Raw genomic sequence first — 11,776 nt, 5'->3', positions numbered from 1 at the left:
CCACGGGACGCAGCGCGGGCAGAGGCGGCAGTGCCGCCAGCGCAGCCCCGGTGCCCCCAGCTCAGCTCCGCCGCCGCTCCCCGCCCGCAGGGCTCCAGCTCCGCCGTAGGAACCTGCCCAGCCGGAGCTGCCGCGGGAAGCCCCGAGCGCAGGGCGGGCTCAGGGGGCCGGCACCGAGCGTGGCTCTTGTGCACCCCCTGCGCCTCCTGCTGCGAGACAGCGTGAGCACGGACCGGCACCCCCGCTGCTGGTGCTGCTGCTGCTGCTGCTGGTGCTGCTGGTGGTGCTGGTGCTGCTGGTGCTGCTGGTGCTGGTGCTGCTGCTGCTGGTGGTGCTGCTGGTGGTGCTGCTGCTGGTGGTGCTGGTGGTGCTGCTGCTGGTGCTGGTGCTGCTGCTGGTGCTGGTGGTGCTGCTGGTGGTGCTGCTGCTGGTGGTGCTGGTGGTGCTGCTGGTGGTGCTGCTGCTGCTGCTGCTGGTGGTGCTGCTGGTGGTGCTGCTGCTGGTGGTGCTGGTGGTGCTGGTGCTGCTGCTGCTGCTGGTGCTGCTGGTGCTGGTGCTGCTGGTGCTGCTACTGCTGTTGCCGCCGCAGGGGAAACTGAGGCACGGTGAAAGTCCCCGCGGCACACAGAAAGCTGGGCAAGGTGAGCCCCAGGCAGTGCTGGGACCACAGGCCATGCCAGTGCCACGATGCCAGGGTGCTGTGCGAGGGATGCTCTGCAGCACCAGGGTGGGCAGAAGGGATGGGGTGACGGGAGGGTTCTGCAGGGTGCAGCCCCAACATGGCCCCACTGGCTGCTCGCAGCAGGAGGCCCAAACTTGCACAAACAGCTCATCAAACCCTTTCGGAGGGAGAGGGAAGGTCAGCAGACAGTGTGTGCTGGGCTGCACCCCCAGACTGTGAGCAGCAGCTCAGGGAGGAGATTCTCCCCTATGCTGTGCTCCAAGGAGACCTTAAAGCAGCTCCTGTCTAAAGGGGCTACAGGAAACCTGGAGAGGGGCTATGGACAAGGGCCTGTAGGGACAGGACAAGGGGAATGGCTTTAACCTGCCAGAGGGGAGACTGAGATGAGCTCTCAGGCAGAAGCTCTTCCCTGTGAGGGTGCTGAGGCGCTGGCACAGGGTGCCCAGAGAAGCTGTGGCTGCCCCATCCCTGGCAGTGTTCAAGGCCAGGTTGGACACAGGGGCTTGGAGCAACCTGCTCCAGTGCAGCAGGCTCCAGGGACCAGACAGAACAACAACTGCTGGAACAGCACTGAGGGGGGAGAGGACTCATTCTGCTCAGCAGCTCCAGCCTCCCAGGCAGCACCAGGAGCTGATAAACCACTCTGGTTGTCAACTCAGTTCCAGGACTCCGGAGAGGCCTGGGGATTGTTAACACAAGACTCAGTGCTGGTTCCCAAAGGCATTCCCAGTCCTCTGGGCCTGGGAATTGTGCTTTAAGAGCCAACCTTTAATCATAAACCAAAGCAGGTGCATGGGAACACAACTCCAGCAAGGTTTTGCCTACACAAATGGGAAAGGTCTGGAAGCACAGCTGGAACAGGTGCTTTCCAGGCCAGCACCCAACATCTCGGGAAGCAAAATATCCTCCCTAGGATGAAGAGACCATTTAAATCCCAGCACAAACACTTCCCGATGGGCACTGCTCCAGGCAGTGCAGCCAGCACAGCTCTTCTGGCCCGGCTGAGATGCTTCTGCCCATCGTGGATAGCTTCGTGCCAACAGGCAGCACCGGACACGCAACAGCTGCTGGGCTGGTTCTGCTGCTCCTGACCTTGCTTACCCTCATGCACAAAGCGCTGGCACCCAGCCCCACACCTCAGAGCAGCTCACTGCAGCACAACCACTGTGCTCAGAGAAACCTGCCCTGCTGCCTGCACAGAACCTCTCCCACCTGCAGAGCCCACCTGAGCTCCAGTGCTGTCCTCCGGACACATGGACCTGTCCTGGTGTGTCATGTCTCAGAGTCAGCTCCCATTCCAGGGGAGCAAGTCCTGGCAGTGCTGAGGGATGACGCAACGCAGGGCCCCTTGTTCCCAGGGTCTGGGCAACTGGTGGGTCCCCTCTAGTGGCCCCAGCACCTGCGGAGACCCCAGGGATCCAGCCTGTCCCTCCAGCCCCCAGCACGCTCACAGTTGCACGCTGCAGCTCCCCCAACCCTCTCACACAGTCTGTTAACATTCAGCTCCAAAACACAGGAATACAAAAGCCAGAGGTGTTTCCAGAGGCTTCTGCTTCCTTCCTGCCACATTCACCCGTTTGCAAGGAAGTGAGGCAAGAACTTCAAGGTCCACACAGCAACAGGGCAGACCTTCCTCCTCATGGGGTCTACTGCAAGCTCAGGGCACACAGGGCACTGTTATCTTCTGCCCCTCGCTGCTTCTATCCCAGCAGGAGCAATGCCTTGCTTCTAAAACCAACACCGCAAAGCATCAGAACTCCACTGAAACTCCCAGATACTCAGGAAATGACCACTGAGTGCTCAGTGGGTTTAGTTCAGCCTTTCCTCTGCCTCCTGTAACCCCCTGGGTCCCACCAGGAACCAGGCCAGAAGGTTCAGATACCTGCTCTGCAGTAACTGCTACAGAGCGCCTTCTGGTTGGACACTAGTGGGGAAATCAGCACTTGCACCACTGCAGTTACAGAGGTTCAAACTTACATATTTCAGGTATTTTCTCTTTCCTGAGTGCACTGATGACTGCAAAGAACCCAGAAATGGTCTCCAGTGCTATGAAGAGCTGCTACAGATTCACTGGTATAAATCTGGCTCTAGGTTAAAAATAAAACCTTATGAGAAACTGCTCAAGTTTCTGCATTTGGATGATGCTGGCATCAAGACTCATCTTCTTGTGGGCTTCCAGCCCTTTGTCTTATGTTATTTTAGCACTAAGTGCTTCCCCCTCCCTTATATCCTTTGAGTCACAAGCCTGTCTGGTGCTGAAGCTCTAATGGAGCTCCTCACCCTCCGCCCGCAGGGTGATTCTTTTTAGGTTGTGGTTAAAAAAGCATCAGTAACTTCGATTTTATTTATTATTTCATCAAGTCCCAACTGAGAGCAAATCCTCACACCAGAGAGCGCTGTGATCCCATGACTCAACTAGAAACCAGTGCTACGAGCACTGGCTGAAGCGCAGTTCTTTGCTGAGAGCTCCTTGCTCCACTGCGTGGTGGGCAGGAGGTTACACCCCAAGTGAAGTGGTCTCAGTTAACCATCACGAACATGTCCCTGTGCAAAAGCAGTCTGGAACAAACGCTGCAGCCTCATCTCTTGCCAGCCAGCCACCAGCTGCTGGAAGCTGACTGCTTTGTGATGGTCTGTTTTTCCTCTGGGCTGAAATGCAGGATGGTGAGGATGGCTGTGAGAGTCTGGTGCCGCCCCAGGGCGTCCGGCAGCGTCAGGAACCGGTACACAATGTTCTTGAGGTACTCCAGGTTGGCTCCTTCTCTGCTCTTATCCCTGAGGTTCTTCTCGATCTCACGTTGAAGTGCAGACACCTCTTCCCGGTGCTTCTCCTCCTCAACCAAGATCCTCTTCTGGAGATGGTGAACTTGCATTTCCAACGTGTGCTTCTGCTTCCTCAGCGCAACAATGTCCACTTCTTTGCGAGCCAGCTGCTCCGCGTACAAGATGAAGGTGGGCTCGCTGGTGGTGGAGAGGTGAAGAGCCTGGGGGAGAATCTCTGAGGAATCCTTACCTGGGGAGTCATTGCAAGCACCATCTGACACAAGGTAGTTTTTGGACCCTTGAAGCCCATAAGGCAGTGTGACAGCTCTCAGCTGCTCCAGCTCCTGGTCCTTTTCTGCCAGCACTGCCAGGGCTCGGTCCCGCTGTTTGTGCATCTCCTCCTCCAGCTTCAGTGCCCGTTCCCTGTAGTCCAGCTGGCACCTCTCTAACTCCTGCCTATGGATCTGCTGCAGCTGGAACAACTCTTGCTTCTTGGCTTCCATGTCCTGCTGGTGCCGCTTCTCCATTTCATCAGAGGCCAGCTGAAGCACAACGTATTTCTCTTTCAGGTCAGCCAGCTGCTCCTGAGCTTCCTCCAGGTCTTTAGACAAGCTGATGTCTTTGGTTGACTTGTTCTTGAGAACCACTTGTGCCCTCATCTTGTACCTCTCAAACTCTTCCTTGAGCTGCTTCAGCTCCTGCTGGTAGTATACAGCAGTGGCCTTCTCTCCATCCCCAGCCTCAGTGCCCTTTGGCAGCTCCAGCTCACACAGCTTCTCGATGTCCAGAGGGGTTTCACTCTTCTTAGCTGCTGCCTGCAAGAGCTTTTTCAGCTTTTCCATTTTATCCTTCAGAACATTAACATCCAGGTCGGCTTCTTCCACGTGAGCATCCCCAGGGGCTCGGCTGGAGGCCGCGGTGGCGAGGGTTTTGTTCTCCAGGTCCAGCTGTACAATGCGGTCCTTCAGATTCTGGATGATCACCTGGTCCTTCTGCTTGGCTTTCTCATAGGTGCCAAGGAGTTCCGACACCTCAGAGACTTGGCCTTCCAGGTCAGCCACTCGCCTCTCCTCCATCTGGGCGTGCTGGCGGAGCTGCTCCTCTGCCTGTGCAGCCTGGGAGCAGAGACATACACACAGCACTGACAGTTCCGCTCAATGCTCAAAGGTCTCTGGTTCACACCAGGGGGTAATTCTGCTCTGCTGAGCTCCAAACCAGCGTGGGGCTGTGCTTTCCCCTTAGAATTCCATACAAGCCACCAGCTGGATGTTTATTTGGGGGTATAATGAAGTCAAAGCACCTTTGCTTTTGTTCCCTGCTCTGCAGAGCTCCTGTCAGCAGCATTACCCACACTGCTGTAGGTGTGCGGGGGGTGGGAAGCAGCAAACTCACCTCACAGTGGCTAAAGGACTGCTTTAAATGTGTGTGTGCTCTGAAGCTCTCACACATCTCACTGCAATTCACTTACGTCCCGTGCTTTGTTGCACTGGTATTCATGTAATTCAGGCGTTTCTGAGCTACAGCAAACACACACAGTTCACACTTTGTTCAGCTACTGAGTGCTCTGATAATGGCAGCATTTGGCAAACACCGTAGTGAGCCAAACCACAGCCAGAGGTGAGGTCCCCTTCACCCAAACTGCATTAAACCAGCCTGATGCTGCAGATTAGGAAGAAGAAAACTTGGCCCAGAGTGCAAGGAGATGAGGAAGATCCTGTTCCAGAGTTTCCAGGTGCAAATTCAGTTACTGGTGCCAAAGCCCCAGTGACAACCCCTGAACCCATCACCCCACAACCCACTGAGTTACACAGCTTCCTCTTTTTCCACCACATCCCTCTTTCCCTTCTAGCCCTTAGGCTCTAGCCTGTGTGGATGCAGGGGGAGTGTTCTCCTGCATTTACCTTCCTTCTTTCACTACAACCCCCTAAGTTTCTCTAGAGGAAGTCAGTTTTTATGAGCCCCCATGACTGTACCTCGCACTGCACTGAGATGAGAACACGCTCACTGCCACAGTGGGGCAGAGGGAAAGTCTCTCCTACCAAGCCACTGTCATACCAGATTGTAACTGGTACAGAACCAAATGACACCGTGGAGGACAGACGCTGTGTAATCACCTTAAAGGTTGCTCCCAAGTCCAATGGTCACCACCCCCTGGTTAATGCCTTATGTGCTGTAACACAAACAGCTTTGATTTTCCTCCAGGATTATCACTTAACTCAAACCTCTTGGGCTCTGAGGGACTGGGAGGGGGGATTTCAACTCCTCAAGTCCCAAACCTGCCCCCATCATGCTGATCCATCCCACAGAGTGAGCAGCTCCAGGACCCAGACAAGGAATTACCTTCTTCATCTCCTGCAGCAGCTGCACTTGGAAGTGGTTCTTGAGGCTGGCCATCTCCTCCTGCAGACCCTGTATCCGCGGGTCTGGCTTCTTGTTCTCCTCCTGAACATCCTGCAGCTCCCTCTTCAGGTCCTCCACCTCCTGGCTCAGCTGCTTGATCTGCAGCTCGTAGCCCTCTGCTCGCGCAGCCACGCAGGCTCTCCCAGCCAGCATCTCCCTGGTCTCCTCCAGCTTGAGCTCAGCATCCTGGCGTGCAGCCCTCTCACTCTGCAGCAGCTTCTGCAGCTCCCGCAGCATAACAGCGTGGTCACTCTGCTCCTGGGCCCTGTCGTGCTGCTGGGTGATCAGACGGGCTTTGGTCTCGGCCAGCTGCTCCTGGACACGCTTCAGCTCTGCCTCCAGCTTCTCAGTCTCCTCCTCTGCTTTCTTAGCAGCATCATCCAGGTCCTGCTTCATCTTCCTCTTTTCTGCTTGGTAGGAGGCTTCCATGCGGGACTTCTCCTGCGTGACTGTTGCCAGAGCACTGGTCAGGGTGCCCACTTGGGTCTTCAGTTGCAGAACTCTTTTATCAGCCTCACTGGCAGCAGATGGTACGTCCTCACTGCTCATGCTCATGCCACTTTCTGAACCACTCGTCTCCTCTGATTTAACAGAGGAAGAAGCAGCAGCCATGAGCTTATCATCCTCAGGCCCCGTTTCACCCTTGGTACTGGCCAGGCTGGCAGCAGTGTCTGCACTGGCAGCTGTCCCCACACTGTCTTCACTGTGAACAGAGCTCTTGTCATCAGCACAATCAGCAAAGGAAGAGCTGGAGCTGACCACAGGCATAGGCTGAGCAGCACTCAAGCCAACGTCTGCCTCGTGAGATACAGACAACACTTTCAAGCTGGCTTCCAAAGCCTCCTTCTCCTTGAGCAGACTCTTGTAGGCTCTGACAACATCCTTCAGCCGAGCCTGGTACTGAAGCAGCTGCTTCTTCTGTGATTCAATAGTCTCTAGAAGATCTTTCTTACTTGGGCCACCTCCAAAGCTCATGCCAAACTTCTCCATAATTCACCCAAGCTGGAAGGAGAAGAACAACACAATGGTTGAACAAGCAGCAAAGACACATCCTTCTTCCCCGTGAGGGTGCTGAGGCGCTGGCACAGGGTGCCCAGAGGAGCTGTGGCTGCCCCATCCCTGGCAGTGTTCAAGGCCAGGTTGGACGCAGGGGCTTGGAGCAACCTGCTCTAGTGGAAGGTGTCCCCGCCTGTGGCAGGGGGTTGGAGCTGGAGGAGCTTTAAGGTCCCTTCTACCCAAACTGGTCTGGGATTCTATGATCAGCAGGAGCATGTGCTGAAGCAGGATGAGCACCCTGAACCCCCCAGGACCCCACACAGGTAACAACACTGGAATACCTCCATCACCATGCACCAAACCCTGCCAAGCACCCATGTTCTGAGGGGAAATGTGCTGCTGCTACACCTCAGGTGCTTCAATCTCCCCAGAAAGACCAAACACTTTAATACCACCCCCCCCATACAGCAGCATCTGCCAGGGCAGCCACCCCCCTTAGGTCGGTCAGGGGGAGTTACCTCTATAAACAGCTCTTATTGTATTCTTCAAGAATAGCAGTCTCTTGCCCTGTCCCTTGGCAGCACCACTGCCTGTCTGGAGGTAATTCAACCACTACCAGCTCTCAGGGGGTACATCCAGTCCCCACGACAGAAAGCCATGGGGGAGAGGGGGTGTCCACTGCAGAAAATCTGCCATGGGGGGGTGAGGGGGGGGGTGTCAGCACTGGAGAAGTCACAGAAGCCCAGATTGGTTTGGGTTGGAAAGGACCTTAAAGCTCACCCACCTCCAACCCCTGCCATGGCAGGGACACCTTCCACTAGAGCAGGTTGCCCCAAGCCCCTGTGTCCAACCTGGCCTTGAACACTGCCAGGGATGGGGCAGCCACAGCTTCTCTGGGCACCCTGTGCCAGCGCCTCATGGGAGGGGATTAGGAGCTGGTGGGACAGGGTGTCGGCGGGGGTCAAGCTGCGGGGCAGGACTGCGGAAGCCACTGAGGTGAAGGGGCTGCTGTGCAGCAGGAGAGGGGCCGCAGGGCTGGAGCAGAGAGGCCGTGCAAGGCACGAAACAGGGGAGGGCCGTAGCGGAGAGAGCGGGGCGGGGGGCTAGAAAGCCCATGGGGGTTGGAGGGCCCGTGGGCAGTGAGGAGGCCCGTGGGTGAAGGGGGGGAGGCCGGGGGGAACGGGGCTGTCTCCATGACAACCTGGCGGTCTCCTCGGTGCTTACCTCCAGCCCGCACCCTCCGCGCATGCACCGAACACCGCCACACCGCTTCCGACGGACGCCGCTGCACGCACAGCGCATGCGCCTCCCGCAGCACGGCAGTAGCCGTGAGCCCGCGTTAGGGGTGTGGCCAAAAGGGCGGGGCTTGGCAGCAGGGCGGGGCGATGAGGCATCATGCGGAGGGGGCGTGGCTTGTTCGTGAGGGGCGTGGCCTGGCAGCGCAGGGAGCAGCCGTTGTGCCGCTGCTGAGGGCGGGGCCTGATGCGCGGGGGGCGGGGCCTGCGGAGCGCGGAGGCAGCGGGAGGCAGCGCGGTTGCCCCGTCCCGTCCCGTTCGGTCCCGTTCACCCCCCCACCCCTGTCCCTCCCGCCGCCGCCATGGGCCTCACGGTCTCCGCCATCTTCTCCCGCATCTTCGGCAAGAAGCAGATGCGGATCCTGATGGGTGAGCGCGGGGGCAGCGGAGCGGGGCCGGGCGGGGGATGGGGATGGGGCACGTACCGGTACCGGCGTCGCTGACACCGCCTCCTCGTTGCAGTGGGCCTGGACGCCGCCGGCAAGACCACGATCCTCTATAAACTGAAGCTGGGCGAGATCGTCACCACCATCCCCACCATCGGTGAGTAGCCCGGCACCGCGCAGGGCCCCCGTCGAGCATCGGGTACGGGGTAGAGCTCCCCATCGAGCACTGGGTACCGGAGAGGTTTCCCATCGAGCACCGGCTACCAGAGAGGGCCCCCATGGCTCCCCAGGAGCACTGGGTACCAGGCAGCTGCATCTCCCTTAGAGCTGGATTGGGAATGGGAGGAGTTGCTGGGTCAGCGAGGGTGGTCACCCGTGGTGAAACACACCGGCCAGTGCCCCTTCACATGGAATCATGGAATGGTTTGAGTTAGAAGGGACTTTAAAGCTCCTCCAGTCCCAATTCCCTGCCATGGGCAGGGACACCTTCCACTAGAGCAGGTTGCTCCAAGCCCCTGTGTCCAACCTGGCCTTGAACACTGCCAGGGATGGGGCAGCCACAGCTTCTCTGGGCACCTTGTGCCAGCGCCTCAGCACCCTCACAGGGAAGAGCTTCCGTCATATTACATCTTCCTTAGTAACCTAGGGGATGGGGGAATAGCACCCATGGCAAGATGTGGTTGGTCGTGGGCTAAGAGGACTGGTGGCACGCCGGAAGGTCATGCTGCCATCAATGGGACATGGGCAGAGTGGAGAAATGGGCAGATAAACATCATGGAGTTTATCTGAGTCCTGCCCTTGGAGATGAACACCCCCAGGCCCTGGTACTGGCTGGGGAGCAGCTCTGGAGAGAAGGTCCTGGCAGTTGTGGTGGGAAGGAACCTGAGCAAACACCAAGTGCATGTTCTTATGGCTTTGGGCAACCAGAGCCTGGGCTGCGCTGAGTAGAGCACTGAGAGCGGGTTGGGAGAGGAGCTCCTGCCTCTCTGCTCAGCTCTGTGGAGACACCCCGGCGTGCTGGATCTGGTGATGGGCTCCCCAGTGCAGGAGGGATGGGGACATGCTGGAGTGAGTCCAGTGCAGGGCCATGGTGATGGTGAAGGGGCTGGAGCATCCCTTGTGAGAGGAGAGGCAGGGAGAGGTGGGATGCTCAACCTGGAGAGATGGCTGGGGGGACCACATCATGTGTGTTAATGTGTAAAACCCTCGTGGAGGGAGTAAAGAGGATGCATTCAGGCTCCTCTCAGAGGAAGGTGAGCACCTTTTCCCTGTGTCCCCCCTCAGGGTTCAATGTGGAGACAGTGGAATACAAGAACATTTGCTTCACCGTCTGGGACGTTGGTGGCCAGGACAAAATCCGGCCCCTCTGGAGGCACTACTTCCAGAATACACAGGTACATGGAGCATGGGATGGTGTGGACAGGAATAAGCTCCCTCAGCTGCGGCAGGGCTGGTCCAGGATCCCTGGGACCTTATCCTGCCTGGATGAGGGGTGAGCAGCAGCAGGGAGTGCATCCGAGTCCCTGGTGTGGTGACCCCACTGGGAGCACTGGGGTGGCACATGGGTGCGTGGCCCATTGCCCCATTAGAGGGGAGTGAGGCAGAGGGGTCCGATGAGGGGCCAGCACTGTCCCCAGGTGGGGGGACTGTTTGGGGGGCATCAGGGCTGCCCTTTCCTTCGGTCAGGAGGTGCTTTCAGCCCGCCTGGGATGTCCCCATCTCCTCCATACAAGCTGCCAGCTCCAGCCTGGCTTCTCCCACAGGGTCTCATCTTCGTGGTGGACAGCAACGACCGGGAGCGAGTGCAGGAGTCTGCTGAGGAGCTGCAGAAGATGGTGAGTGATGGGGGGAGATAGCTCTGGCAGGCGATGGGTGTCCCTCACCCTCCCCCTGCTCACTCAGCCCTGCAGCAACATCCGAGTGGGTGTGAGATGAGACCTGGCTCAACACAGAGCTTGGGGTGTCCCATGTGGAGACAGGGAGACATTTAGTCCTTGATGTGGCTGCCTCAGGGGGGCAGAGCATCCTTGGGATGGGAAGCTGGGACAGAGCAGAGCGACAGAGCCTGTGAGCAGGGAGGAGGGATCCTGCCCACTCTTGTGCTATCCCTATGGTGGTCATTGTGCCCCCCACACCCCAACACCACCATCCCCTCTGTAAATGGCTGTGGGTGCTCCTGGAAAAGCATCTCGGTGCCACCAAGACCTCCAGGCAACGATGGGGGCAGGAAGGCAGCCAAGACACCGGAGCTGGAGACACCCCCTGGCTCTTTCGCCCTGTCCAGGCTGGGTCTCACTTGCTGGGGCTCACCAAGAGCTCAGCGTCCCTGCTCCCTCCGCAGCTGCAGGAGGACGAGCTGCGGGACGCTGTCTTGCTGGTGTTTGCCAACAAGCAGGACATGCCCAACGCTATGGCCGTGAGCGAGCTGACCGACAAGCTGGGGCTGCAGGCGCTGCGCAGCAGGACCGTGAGTGCTGGGGGTGCCATTCCCATCCCCATCCCTATGGGATGGGCCCATGGGGCTGCTCCTGGGTGACCTGCAGAGCCCAGAGCTCTCCATTCCTTCTGTTTTGCAGTGGTACGTGCAGGCCACGTGTGCCACCCAGGGCACAGGGCTTTACGATGGGCTGGACTGGCTCTCGCACGAGCTCTCCAAGCGCTAGCGGGGCCGGTGGCACAGGGACCAGAGGAGCTGGGGACATCTCTTCCAACTGCTCTTTCCCTTGGTTTCCCTTGGGGTTTATTATTTGGGGGGGTTGTTTTTCCGTTCTCCCCAGAGTGGCCTCGTCTCTCTGTGTTTATGGGGTAGGACTTGAAGCTCAAGGACTCTTGGGGCAGCCCCACGCGGTGATGCCCTGCCCTGGCCCTGGCAGTGCTGTGTGCTGGCCGCCCTCCCCACCTGCATGTGCTGTCTGTGAGAGCTTGCCCGCGCCTACTGCGGTGATGTGTCCCCAAGTGTCCCCGCGCCTCACCCAGAGCTGGGGCTGGGGCCTGAGTGCGGCTGGAGGCAGCAGGAAGGACCCTTCCTTTGGTATCTCCAGTTCTCTTTCTCCTGGGGAGGGCTGTGGCTGCAGAACGTGCTGTTGTACATCGGTCATTAAACACCACCACTTTGTACCCTCTGCCTGGCCTTTTTCTGCCTGCCTCCAGAGAGAACAATCATGGAATGATTTGGGTTGGAAGGGACCTTAAAGTTCTTCCAGTTCCACCCCCTGCCACAGGCAGGGACACTTCCCATCAGAGCAGGTTGCTCC

General features: G+C 58.2%; 2 protein-coding genes across 2 annotated transcripts; one reads left to right on the top strand and one right to left on the bottom strand.

Annotated features, from left to right (window-relative positions):
* Positions 1–3,008: 3,008 nt before the first annotated feature.
* Positions 3,009–8,151, bottom strand: GCC1 (GRIP and coiled-coil domain containing 1). The gene is made up of 3 exons (XM_061368107.1): positions 8,066–8,151; positions 5,786–6,847; positions 3,009–4,560 (listed from the first exon to the last, which is right to left on the bottom strand). The coding sequence occupies exons 2-3, from the start codon at positions 6,833–6,835 to the stop codon at positions 3,262–3,264; spliced, it is 2,349 nt and encodes a 782-aa protein (XP_061224091.1). The 5' UTR covers positions 6,836–6,847; positions 8,066–8,151; the 3' UTR covers positions 3,009–3,261.
* A 204-nt stretch (positions 8,152–8,355) lies between these two features.
* ARF5 (ADP ribosylation factor 5) lies at positions 8,356–11,643 on the top strand. The gene is made up of 6 exons (XM_061368090.1): positions 8,356–8,505; positions 8,599–8,679; positions 9,807–9,916; positions 10,286–10,357; positions 10,864–10,989; positions 11,099–11,643. Exons 1-6 carry the CDS (start codon positions 8,439–8,441, stop codon positions 11,183–11,185), a joined length of 543 nt encoding a protein of 180 aa, XP_061224074.1. The 5' UTR covers positions 8,356–8,438; the 3' UTR covers positions 11,186–11,643.
* Positions 11,644–11,776: the final 133 nt, after the last annotated feature.

The sequence above is a fragment of the Neopsephotus bourkii genome, unplaced genomic scaffold, assembly GCF_033783945.1.
Source record: "Neopsephotus bourkii isolate Nb327-2 ecotype Australia unplaced genomic scaffold, CSIRO-AGI_Nbou_v1 NB_1423, whole genome shotgun sequence".
Lineage (NCBI taxonomy): Eukaryota > Metazoa > Chordata > Aves > Psittaciformes > Psittacidae > Neopsephotus > Neopsephotus bourkii.
The sequence above is the reverse complement of the archived record's forward strand: the minus strand, read 5'-3'. Positions and strand labels throughout refer to the sequence as shown.

Coding starts and splice junctions, on each gene's coding strand:
- ARF5 (XM_061368090.1), top strand. CDS start 8,439: ATGGGCCTCACGGTCTCCGCCATCTTCTCCCGCATCTTCGGCAAGAAG. Junction 8,506..8,598: donor GCAGATGCGGATCCTGATGG/GTGAGCGCGGGG, acceptor TCCTCGTTGCAG/TGGGCCTGGACGCCGCCGGC. Junction 10,358..10,863: donor CTGAGGAGCTGCAGAAGATG/GTGAGTGATGGG, acceptor CTCCCTCCGCAG/CTGCAGGAGGACGAGCTGCG.
- GCC1 (XM_061368107.1), bottom strand. CDS start 6,835: ATGGAGAAGTTTGGCATGAGCTTTGGAGGTGGCCCAAGTAAGAAAGAT. Junction 4,561..5,785: donor TGCTGCAGGAGATGAAGAAG/GTAATTCCTTGT, acceptor CTCTGCTCCCAG/GCTGCACAGGCAGAGGAGCA.